The sequence below is a fragment of the Myotis daubentonii genome, chromosome X (genome assembly GCF_963259705.1).
Source record: "Myotis daubentonii chromosome X, mMyoDau2.1, whole genome shotgun sequence".
NCBI lineage: Eukaryota > Metazoa > Chordata > Mammalia > Chiroptera > Vespertilionidae > Myotis > Myotis daubentonii.
The window spans coordinates 100,369,249-100,383,410 of record NC_081861.1 but is presented as its reverse complement, the minus strand read 5'-3'; the positions used below and the strand labels follow the sequence as shown (position 1 = coordinate 100,383,410).

Sequence of the window (14,162 nt, the reverse complement as noted above, 5' to 3'; positions counted from 1 at the left end):
CCATTGCACCTAACAACAACAGCAAAAATAAATACTAAAAGCAGAGAGAGAAAAAATAAATGGTGGCCATATGGGCAGACCTGTCATGCACCTCATCCCAGGGTCAGACTGTAAATGCAACTAATTGGAGAACATTCACCTGAATTTACCAACTGAGGTCCAGCTGAGAAGAAGACATATATCAAAGTATAGAAAACACATGGAGATCGGTAGGAAAGGAAAGGCGAGGACAAGAGATGAGCTGACAAGCTCTTAAGGGCCACGGGGCAGGAAGAGAGAGAGAGAGAGAGAGAGAGAGAGAGAGAGAGAGAGAGAGAGAAGAGAGAGAAGGGAGTATTGGGCTATGAGAAGTGTATTCTCTCAAAGACAGAGGCTCACAACCCAGGCTGGGCTTCACAGCCCCAAGCATGACCCACGTAACATCCAGCAGCAAAAAGCTGCAGGCCTGAAGCTGGTAGACTGGAGCCTGTCAGAGGGAAAGCAGTTCCATTTTTTTGTTTTGTTTTGTTTTGATTTGTTTGTGTTTTGTTGTTGTTGTTGATTTTAACCCAGAGCACAGGAGTTTTCATTTGCAGCTACTTATCCAAGGCTTTGGTGCAGGGAGGGAGGCGCGGACTTGAGGTGCCTATAGAGAGGCTGGAATGGGGAGCATTGGGGTGGGGTGACTTTGAAAAACAGCAGCCAGGAACATTTGGTCATCGGTCCCCAAACCGAAATGGCCATTTTTCCTGAGAGGAGCTGGCCGCTCCCAGAAACTGCAGGGCAGGAAAAGAAAAACAACCATGCCCTAGAGATACAGCCTGTCCCACCATCAGGGGTCCTGTATGTCACATCCTGCATTTTGACCTCTTCTGAGGAAACAAAAGCAGAGGCCAAGCCTACAGGTTTAAACAATCTTGGGAATTCCTCAGTGACTGGATTGGGGGAGGGGCATCTGCCCCACTATCCTGGGAACCAGACTCCTACTTTCCCCACATGGGAGAGATGATAAAACTCCAGGTTTCCTGCATATCCCACTGGTCTCCATACAAGGATCTCTTTCCAGTCAGGGGCAAAGTAATATTTTGGGCCACTCATGAAGGAGTAGCTCTGGGACAAAGAAACACACTCACCACATTCCCTGAAAGCTAAACAGCACCTTCCCCACTTAAATCACTTTCAGAAACAGACTTTTGAGTGATTAAGTTTGATAGCTGGCTAGCAGGCAAAGGTGGGCAGAGGCAGAGCCTGGGAACCAAGGAAGTTTGCTAATCCAGCCCTGGGCCCCATGCTGATAACAAATCCCTTTACAGGGCAGATTGGCCCCTCCTGTTTACAGCCAAGGCATTTGGAGACAGACACAAATGGTGGATCACTGCATAGCTTGGAGCTTCAATCAGGTTGCTAAAAGCCAAAAGATAGTACCTGACAGTACTTAGCACCTAAGTAACTAACAGGAAGCCCAGAATTGGCAGAAAGGGCAGAAGAATGGAATCCAAAGCAAGCTCCCATGGGGCAGTAAACTGGGCTGAAATGAATGCTACTTCACTTTGTTTGCCTTCTTTTTTCTTTTTTTCCCTCCCTTTTTCTTTTTTTCGTTTTTCTCTTTTTCCCCTTTTACAATTTATCTTATCTATCTGCTTTATTGATTTGTTTTCTTCTAGTCTCTGTTTCTTTTTTCATATATCTAATTTTCCTCTTCCCTTTTCATACTCAATTTTTTTTCCATTACTCATTTTTTTCTCTCTTTTCTTTTTCTCCTTCTTTCTCATCCTTTCTCTCTCTCTCTCTCTCTCTCTCTCTCTCTCTCTCTCTCTCTCTCTCTCTCTTTGTTTTTTGTATTTTAGGTCCATCTGCTTTTTCCTCTATTTTTCTTTTCAAAAAAGTTTTTTCTTGTCTTTTCATTTCTTTTATCCCTCCTTTATTTTAAACTGTTTTCCTCCCTCTATTCCTCTAATTCTTTATTCTTATTTTCTTTATTTCAACTTTGCATCTACATAGTCCATCCTCCTTTTTTGTTGTTTTTATTTGTATTTTTTTTTGGGGGGGGGGTTTGTTCTGTTTTGTTTTCTCCTCATAGTTTTCCTTTCTTTCTTTTTTCTACCATTCTTGCTCTCATTTCTCTTTCTTAGTTTTCTCTCTTCTATGGTAGTTATTTTGTTGGTGCTGTAGGGGTCTTGCATATGTTTTGTTGAGTTTCTTCTGTTTTGTATTTTGTTGTGTTATATTTTGTTCCATTCAGTCAGCACCTCCACCACAGCTCACATGATGTGGTCGGGGGTGAGCCACATAGTCAGGCAGCCGGAGAAGAGACTCCATCCATGAATGGGACAATAATATTCAAGAGCCAACTACAACAGGAGCACACAAATAACTCAAGTACGGGGCTTTTCTAGAGCATCCGCTCAGGAGATCTAAGATACTACACACTGGGTCCCACAAAACCCCTACTGCATAAGTACACCCCACAAAATCTGAGAGGCATAGCAGTTTGATCTAATACATAGAAACAAAAACAAAGGAACAGAAAAAATGGGGAGACAAAGAAAAACCCCCAACTGAGAGAAAAGGAGGAATCAGCAGATAATGAACAAAATAAAATGGAGGTAAAAAATTTGTCAGATAAAGAATTTGGACTAATGGTAATAAGGCTGCTCAAACAATTCACTGAGAACTATAAGCAATTAAATGAGAATTATAAGGGTCTTAATTAAGAGCGCTATACCAATATGAAATGATAGCTTGAAACAATAAATAAGAACCAATTGGAAATTATAAATGACATAGTTGAAATAAAGAACACCATGGAAGGGTTCAAAAGTATACTAAAAGAAGCTGAGGACCGAATCAATGAATTAGAAGACAAGGTATTAAAAAAATAAGCATACCAATTCAGAGCAACAAATGGAAAAAAATAAAGAGCAGGAGAGCCTAAGGGAAGTTTTGGAAAATATGAGATGTAACAACATTGGCGTTATAGGGGTACCAGAAGGAACAGAATCTGAGGAAGGAATAGAGAACTTGTTAGAAGAAATAATGGCAGAAAATTTCCCTAACCTGGTGAACGAAAAAGTCACTCAACTTCAGGAAACACAGAGAGTTCTGATCAAGATGAACCTCAAAAGACCCACTGCTAGGCATATCATAATTAAAATGACAAACATTAAAGACAAAGAAAGACCCTTAAAGGCCACAAGAGAGAGACAAAAAGTTACCTACAAGGGAGTCCCCGTTAGACTGTAAGCTGACTTCTCAATAGAAATACTAAAGTTCAGAAGGGAATAGCATGAAGTAATTAAAACCTAGAGACTGAGCCCAAGACAACTCTATCCAGCAAAGCTATCATTCAAAATCAAAGGTGAAATAAAGAGCTTCACAGACAAGAAAAATAGGTTAAAAGAATTTATTACCACCAAACCAGCACTGCAAGAAATGCTAAAAGGACTATTTTAAGAAAAAAGAAATAAAGAGAAAGAGAAGAACATAAACATGAAGAATAAGACTGGCAATAATTATGTATCTATCAATAATAACCATAAATGTAAATGGCTTAAATCCTCCAATCAAAAGACATAAGGTAGCTGAATGGATAAGAAAGCATGACCCATATATGGTATGTGCTGTCTACAAGAGACCCATATCAGAACAAAGGACTCAAACAGAATGAAATTGAAGTAATGGAAAAAAATTTTCCAGGCAAATAGAAATGAAAAAAGTTGGGGTAGCAATACTCATATGTGACAAAATAGACTTCAAAGTGATGGCCATAAGAAGAGACAATGAAGGCAACTTCATAACACTAACGGGATAGAGAAAACAGGAGAAAAGAACTCTGGTAATCATATATGCATCCAACATAGGAACATCCACAATATATAAAAAATTTTCAGAGGATTTCAAGGGAGAGACTGACAGCAATACAATCATAGTATGACACTTTAACACCCCACTGACACCACTGGATACATCTTCTAGACAAAAAATCAACAAGGAAACAGCAATCATAAATGACATACTATATCAGATGGAATTAATTGAAATCTCCAGAACATTTCACCCCAAAAAGATAGAATATACATTCTTCTCAAGTGCACATGGGGTATTTTCAAAGATAGAGCACTTGTTAGGACACAAACTAAGTCTCTACAAGTTCAAGAAAATTGATATTATATCAAGCATCTTCTCAGATCACAATGGCATGAAATTAGAAATTATCTACAATAAAAACACTCAAAATATTCAAACACATAGATGATAAATAGCATGCTATTAAACAATGGATTACCAAAGAGATCAAGGAAGAAATAAAATATATCCTGGAAACCAATGAATATACAACCCCAAATCTATGTGACACGTGAAAACAGTCCTGAGAGGGAAGTTCATAGCACTACAGGCCTACCTAAAAATAAAACCTCTCACCAGGCTCACTAAGAAACAAAGAGAGAGGAATAAATAAAATCAGAAACAAAAGAGGTGAAGTAACAACTGACCCCACAGAAATACAAAGGTTTGTAAAATAAATACTCTGAGCAACTATATTCCAACAAACTGGACAACCTGTATGAAATGGACATTTTCTTAGAAAAATACAACCTTCCAAAATTCAATCAGGAAGAATCAGAAAGCTGAATAGGCTGATAACTACTGATGAAATTGAAGCAGTAAAAACAAACAAACAAAAAACCAACAACAACAAAAAACTTCCAACAAACAAAAGCCCTGGTCCGGACAGTTTCATAAGGGAGTTTTGTTTTTTGTTTTTTGTTTTTTTGTTTTCTATTTCAGAAAACTTTTGCAAGTTGTTTTATTTACAATGCCAACTTTTGAAAAGTCACTAAACTAAAGTTAACTGGACAATAAACTAGGCAGAAATCGCTTTGCAAAAAGAGGGAAAGCCCAAAATGCCACTTTCTATAGAGAACCCACAATTCAGTTTTATTCAGAGCAAAGAAAAGATATTTTGATCATACTGGAAGAAACTCAGCCATAGGTTTGGAATCTGTACCCAAACTACACATGCAATGAAGACAATATTCTGTTAATACAATTGATTTGCTGCTGCATTTGTCTACTGTTTGCCTAATATTAACAATTATAAACAGAGCAGTGCAACTAGTATCTGGAACAATCCTTACAGTGTTACAGTGTCGGGCACAGCTTTTCTCTTCTCTTCACACCACTGGCTCTCTTTGCGTACCTGGGCTTCCTCTTCCTCAGTAAAGTCATTTTTTTATATTGAAGGTCTTGCGAATCTCTTCAGGGGTTTTCCCCTTGATCATATTGGCAACAGTCTTGCATGTAACATCAAGCAAACCTTTGATGTTTAAATAGTTTGCAGCCAGAATTAGTTCAAATAGTGTTCCTTGGTCAACTTTGAAGAATTCTTGGTCCCAAACAGGAATATCATCTGTTCGCTTTTCTTTGTTCTCATCATCCTCAGGAGGAGGAGGGTCATCCTTGTGGTGGGCACACCACTGAATGACCTTTTTTAATATTACTGCATTAACATTTGGTAGAGCAACTGGGTCATCATCGCCTCCATCATCCATTCCCAAATCTTCTAACATGGTCTTGATAGTCACAGATTGTTTGGAAATTTCAACATCAACTTCAAATATCTCTCCATCAGAACTCTGCAATTTAATTGAAGGCATGGTGCTCGGTCTCAAGGAGAGGGCTGGCCGGAAGCTGACAAGAGCCGGGCAGCATCAGCAGAACCAAAAGGAAAAAGGTGGAGAACAAGGCCACTTGCCTCATAAGGGAGTTTTATCAAACATTCAAATAAGAACTAACACCTATTCTCCTCAAACTATTTCAAAGAATTCAAGAGGAAGAAACACTTCCAACATCTTTTTTATGAGATCAGCATTATCTTAATTCCAAAACCAGATAAAGACACCACAAAGATAATTACAGGCCAATATCCCTAATGAACATAGTTACTAAACTGCTCAACAAAATATTAGTAAACCGAATCCAGCAATACATGAAAAAGATCATACACCATAACCGAGTAGGATTTATTCTAAGGATGCAAGGTTGGTAAATATTCACAAATCAATAAATGTGAGACATCACATAAACAGATTCCAAGACAAAAATCACATGATCATATCAATTGATGCAGAAAAAGCATTCTACAAAATCCAACACCCCGTTTTTGGTAAAAACTCACAGAAAAAAAAATCAACCAATAAATCAATATAAATAAATAGGGGGAAAAAGTCTCAGCAAAGTGGGAATAGAAGGATCATACCACAACATGATAAAAGCCATATATGGCAAACCTACAGACAACATCATACTCAATGGGCAAAAACTAAAACCATTGCCCCTAAGAAGAGGAACAAGATAGGAATGCTCACTATAACCACTTTTGTTCAACACAGTACTGAAAGTCCTACCCACAAGGATCAGACAGGAAGAAGAAAAGAAAAGGCATTCAAATTGGAAAGGAGGGAGTAAAACTGTCATTATTTGCAGATGACATGCTATGTACTTAGAAAATCCTAAAGACTCCATAAAAAACTCCTAGATTTAATAAATGAATTTGGCATGTACCAGGCTACAAAATTAACATCCAGAAATCTATGGCATTTTTATATACCAATAATGAACTCTCAGAAAGAGAAACTATAAAAACAATCCCATTTACCACTGCAACAAAAAAGTTAAGATACTTAGGCATGAACTTAACCAAGGAGGTAAAAACCTGTACTCTGGAAACTATAGGACATTGAAAAAAAAAGCTAGAGCAAGATATAATCAAATGGAAGAATACACCCTGTTCATGGATTGGTAGAATCAACATCATTAAAATATCCAAACTACCCAATGCAATCTATAGATTCAATGAAATCCCTATTGAAATACCAATGGCATATTTTACAGATCTGGAACAAACACTATAAAAATTTATAGGGAACCACAAAAGACCTGGAATAGCCATAGCCATCTTGAGAAAGAGCAAATTTGGAGGAATCACAATACCAGATAACAATTTATACTACAAAGCCACTGTACTAAAAACAGCTTGGTACTGGCACAAGATCAGGCATATAGATCAATGGAACAGAACAGTGACAACAGCTATCGAACCACGCTGTTATGTTCAGTGAATATGTGACAAAGGAGGCAAGAGCATCCAATGTAGTCAAGATGGTCTCTTCAATAAATGGTGTTGGGAAAATTGGACAGGCACATGCAAAAAAAAAAAAAAAAGGAAACTAGACCAACAACTTACACCATACACAAGAATAAATTCAACATGCATAAAAGACTTAAATGTAAGTCGTGAAACCATAAAAATCATAGAAGAAACAATAGGCAGCAAAATCTGACATCGCTCATAGCAATATCTTTTTTTTTAAATATATTTTATTGATTTTTTAAAGAGAGGAAGGGAGAGAGATAGAGAGTTAGAAACATCGATGAGAGAGAAACATCGATCAGCTGCCTCCTGCACATCTCCCACTGGGGATATGCCCGCAACCAAGGTACATGCCCTTGACCGGAATCGAACCCGGGACCCTTCAGTCCGCAGGCCGACGCTCTATCCACTGAGCCAAACCGGTTTCGGCTGAGCAATATCTTTACCAATACATCTCCTGGGGCAAAGGAAACTAAGGAGAAAATAAACAAATGGGACTACATCAAAATAAAAAGCTTCTGCACAGCAAAAGACACCATCAACAAAATGAAAAGAGAGCCCACTGTGTGGGAGAACATATTTGCCAATGATACATCCCATAAGGGGTTAATTTCCAAAATATGTAGGGAACTCATACAACTTAACAAAAGGAAGACAATCCAACTAAAAAATCGGCAAAGAACCTAAATAGACACTTCTCCAAAGTGGACATGCAAAAGACCAAGAGGCATATGAAAAAATTCTCAAAGTCACTCATCATCGGAGAGATGAACATTAAAATGACAATGAGGTATCACCTCACACTTGTAAGCATGGCTATAATCAACACATGATAAGTGCTGGTGAGGATTGGAGAAAAGGGAACCCTAGTATACTTCTGGTAGGAATGCATACTGGTGCAGCCACTGTCGAAAACAGTACGGAATTTCCTCAAAAATTTAAAAAAGGAACTCTCATTTGACCCAGTGATCCCACTTCTAGGAATATATCCTAAGAAATCAGAAAGAATGTATGCACCCCTATATTCATAGCAGTACAATTTACCATAGCTAAGATTTGGAAGCAGCCAAAGTGTCCATCAGCAGATGAGTGGATAAAAAACTGTGGTACATTTACACGATGTAATACTATGAAGCTGTAAAAAAGAAAGAACTCTTACCATTTGCAGCATTCTGGATGGACCTGGAAAGTATTATGCTAAGCAGAATAAGCCAGTCAGAGAAATATGTGTCACATGATCATACTCATATGTGGAATCTAATGAACAAAATAAACTGATGAATAAAATTGAACCAGAGACATAGAAGCATGGAACAGACTGACGAATTTCAGAGGGAAGTCAGGGGTGAAGGAGTGGGAGAGGAGTGATTAACCTGGGAACTTATATGCACATATGAATAGCCCATAGACACAGGCAATAGAGTGGTGAAGGCCTGGGAGGGGTGGGTATGGGTTGGAGGGGGTCAATGGAAAAAAAAACCACAAATAAAGAAGACATCTGTAATACTTTCAACAATAAAGATTTTTTTTAAAAAAAATCTAAAAGTGCATATACCATTAAATCCAGCAACTCTACATTTCTTTGGTATATATCCAAAGATAATGAGAACACTAATTTGAAAAGTTATAAATGCCTCTATGTTCACTGCAGCATTATTTACAATAACTAAGATATGGAAGCAGTCTTGGTGTCCATCAAATTATGAATGGATAAAGAAGATGTGATATACAATGGAACATTACACAGCAATAAAAAGAATTAAATCTTGCCATTTGTAGCAACTTGGATGGACCTAGAAGGTATTATGCTAACTGAAATAAGTCAGGCAAGACAAACAAATACGGTATGGTTTCACTTATATGGGAAATCTAAATCCAAACCAAAACAAAGGAACAAACAAAACAAAACAAAAACAGACCTTTAGAAACAGACCAAAGGGATAGTGACCAGAAGGCAGTGGGTGGGGGATAGAAAAAAAGAGGAAGTGGATATAGTCAGTTATGCTGTGATAATTTTGCACAGTGACAGATGATTATTAGAATTAGTGGGGTAATCACATTGTAAGGTATGTAAATGTCAAATCAATATATTGTACATTTGAAACTAATATAACCTATGTTATATTATATACCAATTGTACTTAAATTTAAGAAATATTTAAAATTTCAGATCCCAAAGCCTCATTCCTAGTAATTATTTATTTTAAGACTCCAGCTCTCAGAATGCAAGCCAAGCCTAGAAGTGTCTTGCATATACCAAGGCTCATTATCCTCATACTAGTAGCCCTGCGCATGAATCCATGTGCCAGTAGCTCTCCACAGGGCCTGGCCACTCCACGCCCGCTGCCCAGAGGCCCATCCGTGGCCAGGGTGGAACGCTTGCTTTGTCTCTGCGGTGACGAAGCAAGCATTCTGCCAGGCCCCTCATGCTGCCCACTCTCAGTGGCCACCCCCCCCGACCCCATGACTGGGGGACTCTGGCGGGGCTGAGAGGACTGGGCGCCACCATCTTGTGGCTATGGGCACAGCCATCTTTGTGACAGAGTGGTGGTTAATTTACATATTACCCTTTTATTAGATAGGACTGTCCCCTATTGGGTCAGCAGCATGATGTCCAGGGGGTGAGAATTAGGAGAATGAGGACATAAACTTTTCTGAAAGGGCCACAAAAGGGAAGTTCAGGGAGAACAACGTCTCTAAGAAGAGCTTTCATCTTCGTGATCTGAATCAAATCTCAAAAGCTTCATATTCAATTCCAAATCTGAGTGAGGAGCTCAAGCCAACAAGACTTCAATCTTCATCCAAGTTTGAAGTGAGGATTAAGAGTTGGCAAGCAAAGAATGGGGCCCTAATTCCTTACGCTAGCACTCTAGGGCTTCCCAAAATTTATCCCATCATTTCTGTCTCAGCCTATCTCCTTGTCAACACCCTGGTCTTCTGTCAGGCTGGTATGCACCCTGAGCCTTAAAAATACCTGGATGATGATATGTATTTATTGTACCATTGCCCTTTCACCACCTATACATCACCACCCCCCTTCCCTGGGATTCATCATAGAGCAGTGAAGGTTGTTCCATCATTTCTTTTGCATGACAACATAGAGTTTACAAAATGTTTTCATATATTTTATGCAATGCCTAGTAATTGTAAGGCATTGCATTAAAAGGTTTTATACATATCACCTCTAATCCTTATGAAAAGCCTTCATTTTATAGATGAGGAAGCTGAGAATCAGAGAGATTAGTGACTTGTGCTAAAAAGCAGTGGAGTCAGGACTAGAGCTGTTTTCACCTCATCCTCAAACAAACAAACACCGGCCGCGGAAACGGGGAAGGCTGAGTCTCTGTAAGCTCTTCTCTTACCGGCACTGCATGCTCTGGTCAGCTCTTCAGGCTGCCCCCTTTAGGCTCAGTCCTCCGTGATCACAGCACCCAGATCTCAAATCCCCTGGCGCCAGGAATCCCACGGGTCTCCTTTCCCCAGTCAGGGGCTGTGCCTTCCCCAAGGGACGCGGCTGTCTGCCATGCGGTCTCCCTCGGACCCTCTGGGTTCAGAGGTCTGGCAAACTTTCCTGCCCAGATCCCTGTTTTTTTTTTGTTTTTGTTTTTGTTTTTTTTTGTTTTTTTTTGTTTTTTTACCTTTCCAGGGGAGTTCTGCCCTTCCTGGCTGCAAACCGCCTCACCAGCTGAGTAATTTCGCCAATTCGTGGTGGGTGTTATTAGTTTCAGCTGCTTACTCCATTTGCTCCAGGACAAGACCTGGGACGCGTCTGCCTATATTGCCGCCATCTTCGGAATCTCCTCATCCTCATCCTTCATACTACAGTCCCTTAGATCTACTTAACCTGTGTCTTTGGAAGCCCAGAAGGACTGTGGGTTGGGATTTAGGTCTTCTTCAGGGCCAACCTTGCTGCTTTATAGAGATTGGTTGCCAGTTAATGTATAAGAAAGTGAAAATATGGCTCAGAGAGAGATGAGGTATATAAGAGGAGCCAAAAAAACAGGTTTCTGAAAGGCACTCACTGTGCTCTCAAGAGGAAATTATAACCCAAAAGGAGCAATAATCCAGCACCCAGCACCATAGCCTCAAGTCACAGAAGTTCTGGAAAGGAAATTCAAATGCTAAGAGCCTTCCTGGTGATCTGGAGATAGAGGAAAATCAAACAAAGCTTGCCTGTAGCTTGTCAGTGGCATCTACCTCTCCACAGCCACTTTCTTTCACATACCACTGGTAACTACTTGAATTTTGAATGAATCATATTTTTCTTGTCTCATGGGGTCAGAGATCAAGAACTTCATCTTTGTAAAGCATGTGGATGTAATGGTAAAACTGGATGTCATTAACAAAATTTAAAAGCAGAAGGTGTGTTCTTGCCCTACTGTTCTCAGAAAAGCACTCCAACTTATTTCAAGCTTACCTGGGGTTTTATGCATCTAGACATCCACGAAAGAAAGCAAAACCTTTCAGTCCCAAAGCAGGAGGCACTCACTCACCTTTGACGTAAACATACACGCTGGTCTTGCCATTAGGATCCTTGATGTCAGCAACATCCTTGTAGCTACATGTGAAGTATCCAGTGTCACCAGCTTCTGTGTGGAAGATGGTGAGCTGGTTGCAAGTAACAAGGGGGTTATCAGAGCAGGGGTGTTCCAAGATGCGGGCTCGACTCCCTGCAGACCCCATGCCCCAGGTCCAGGTAAGGGCAGCCAATCCCCTGAAAACACAATGCAAAAAAAAAAAAAAAAAAAAGCTGAATCAGGTATGGTAGTGGCAGTGAAGAAGTAATGTTGCTTCAGCTCCCAACCTGAGTTCTGAAGGAAGAGTTATAAAATATTAGTTCCCATGGAAAAAAAAATGTCACAGAGGATTGGAATACCTAGCTATGGGCATGAGACGCTAAAACAGTGAGTTAAGGTTTTTTTTTTTCCTTCTCCCTGTCTCCCCCTATATCTTCTGATCTACTCAATATATACACCCAGCCCAGTTCTCTTCATCAATGCATTGGCTTGGGAGTATTTAACATTAAACATCTAAAAGCAGAGGGAAAGACTGAGTTAAGTGATTCCTAGGTCCTTTCTTGATTTATTGTTTATACTTGGAAAATGAGAACACCACCACTCAGGGAAGTAAAGGGCTTTGCCCAGAATATTGTTGGCAGGACCCAAACTCAAAGTCATATGTACTAGGTCCTAGTCTAGGTTTTTATTTTTGAATTATACCTTCTTGCCTCATGGAATTTATAAGGCTTTTTCGGCAAATGAGTTGTAAAAAGACATGTGGCTGGATGATCTCTCCCTGCACTTTGTGGGAGGGAACCAGGGACAAAATTAATTTTAAATTTATTGTATATCTTCCATGTACAGACAAAACAACAGTACTCCATATCTTCGTCTCAATGACGATTATTTTCTCCTCCTCCCACTTCCTCATAACAAGAAGAATCTGTGTCACAATCATTGAAAATATACAGGGAGGACAAAAGAACCTGCATATCAAGTTTCAGCATTTACCATTGTTTAGTTATGCCAGCCCTCAGCATAAGTGGAAGACAATGGAAACTGGGGGCAGGATGGAGTCAGATTTGACTCCAGTTCTCATGTCAAAGACAGATACCCTTACCCATATCATATATCATCTCCAGCATTCACACACTTGCTAGAACACTGTTTATCATGACCCATAAATTCACTGAAGTGAAGAGAAGGTAAACCATGAAGTTCTGTGGGGAGCCATTGCTCACCTTGAGTACATTCTTCAAAAGCAATGCATTTCAAACCATTTTGAAAAGATAATATGTTACCATGATTGTGGTTAAGACTACTAAAAAATAAAATGGGAGTTTATAGACAGCAAGACCAGGAATCAAATAGAGAACAACAGTACAGATCCTGCCCACATTCTAACTCCTCATGCTCTAACTCTTGCACCCTCCATTTGCTATCCACTACCTACCACTGGAGTCTCTGTTCCTATTTGAATGATGATGTCTTTATAGTATGTCCAGCTTCATTCTGGGGGTCTTCAAATAAACTATGTGGCCTCAAAACCAGAAAGCCTAAGAGAAGGTGTGTATAGATTGAATCGTGTCCCAGACAAATTCATATGTTGAAGTATTAACCCCAAGAACCTCAGAATGTGATTATATTTGGAAATAGATAAATAACTTTAAAGGAGGCCATTTGAGTGGGCCCTAAACCAGCATGATTAGTGTCCTTATAAGAAAAGGAGATTAGTACACACAGATACCAGAGATATGCACACACAGAGAAAATATCATGAGAAGCCACAGTGAGAAGGCAGCCATCTGTAAGCCAAAGAAGCAGGCCTCAAGAGAAACAAAATCTGTTAATAGATTTATCTTGAAATTCTAGCCTCTAGAACTGTGAAAAAAATAAATGTATGATGTTCAAGCCACCTAATATTGGTTATTTTGCTGTGGCAGCCCTAGCAAACTAATAGACTCTCTGAACTGTTATCAGCTGCTACCTGAAATTCTGTTGTCTTCGTTGGGCTTTGGATCCCATGAAAAATTGTTCCTAGAGTTTTCATTTCCTGACACTTATCTTCCTTGCTTGACTGGAGTCTCATACCTTCCCCTTAGACCCAACATTACTGATCTGATTTTTTACCCTATGTATGTAGTACCTCTAATGGTCCCAGTCCACCCTAACCTAGCCTGTAAAGTCTTCAGGATTATTCTACATGGTTTGCTCTGACACCAGACAAAAGCATGTACACAAGCAGACAGTATCTTGGGTATAGCAGTAGCCAAAATTGTTTTTTTTTTTTTTAAATTAAAGCATAGTTCACATAGAACATTATATTACACTAGAGGCCTGGTGCACAAAAATTTGTGCACTCGGGGGGGGGGGGGTCCCTCAGCGCGGCCTGTGTCCTCTCGCGGTCTGGGACCCCTCAGGAGATAACGACCTGCTGGCTTAGGCCTTCTCCCGGGTGGCAGAGGGCAGGCCCAATCCCTAGGTGCAGCCCCTGGTCAGGCTCAGAGCAGGGCCGATTGGGGAGTTGGGGC

General features: G+C 39.8%; 2 protein-coding genes across 3 annotated transcripts in view; both read right to left on the bottom strand.

Annotated features, from left to right (window-relative positions):
• LOC132225132 (vascular endothelial growth factor receptor kdr-like) overlaps nt 1–14,162 on the bottom strand; it is a 388,352-nt gene that overhangs the window by 284,796 nt on the left and 89,394 nt on the right. For both annotated transcript variants that reach the window (XM_059680383.1, XM_059680382.1), the window contains exon 4: nt 11,626–11,846. In XM_059680383.1, the coding sequence (XP_059536366.1) occupies nt 11,626–11,846 (221 nt within the window). The remainder of the gene's footprint in view (nt 1–11,625; nt 11,847–14,162) is intronic.
• Nucleotides 4,769–5,726, bottom strand: LOC132223878 (S-phase kinase-associated protein 1-like). The gene has a single exon (XM_059678908.1). The coding sequence runs from the start codon at nt 5,634–5,636 to the stop codon at nt 5,205–5,207; it is 432 nt and encodes a 143-aa protein (XP_059534891.1). The 5' UTR covers nt 5,637–5,726; the 3' UTR covers nt 4,769–5,204.

Bases quoted from the DNA above. Each gene is read 5' to 3' on its own strand.
- LOC132223878 (XM_059678908.1), bottom strand. From the start codon at position 5,636: ATGCCTTCAATTAAATTGCAGAGTTCTGATGGAGAGATATTTGAAGTT.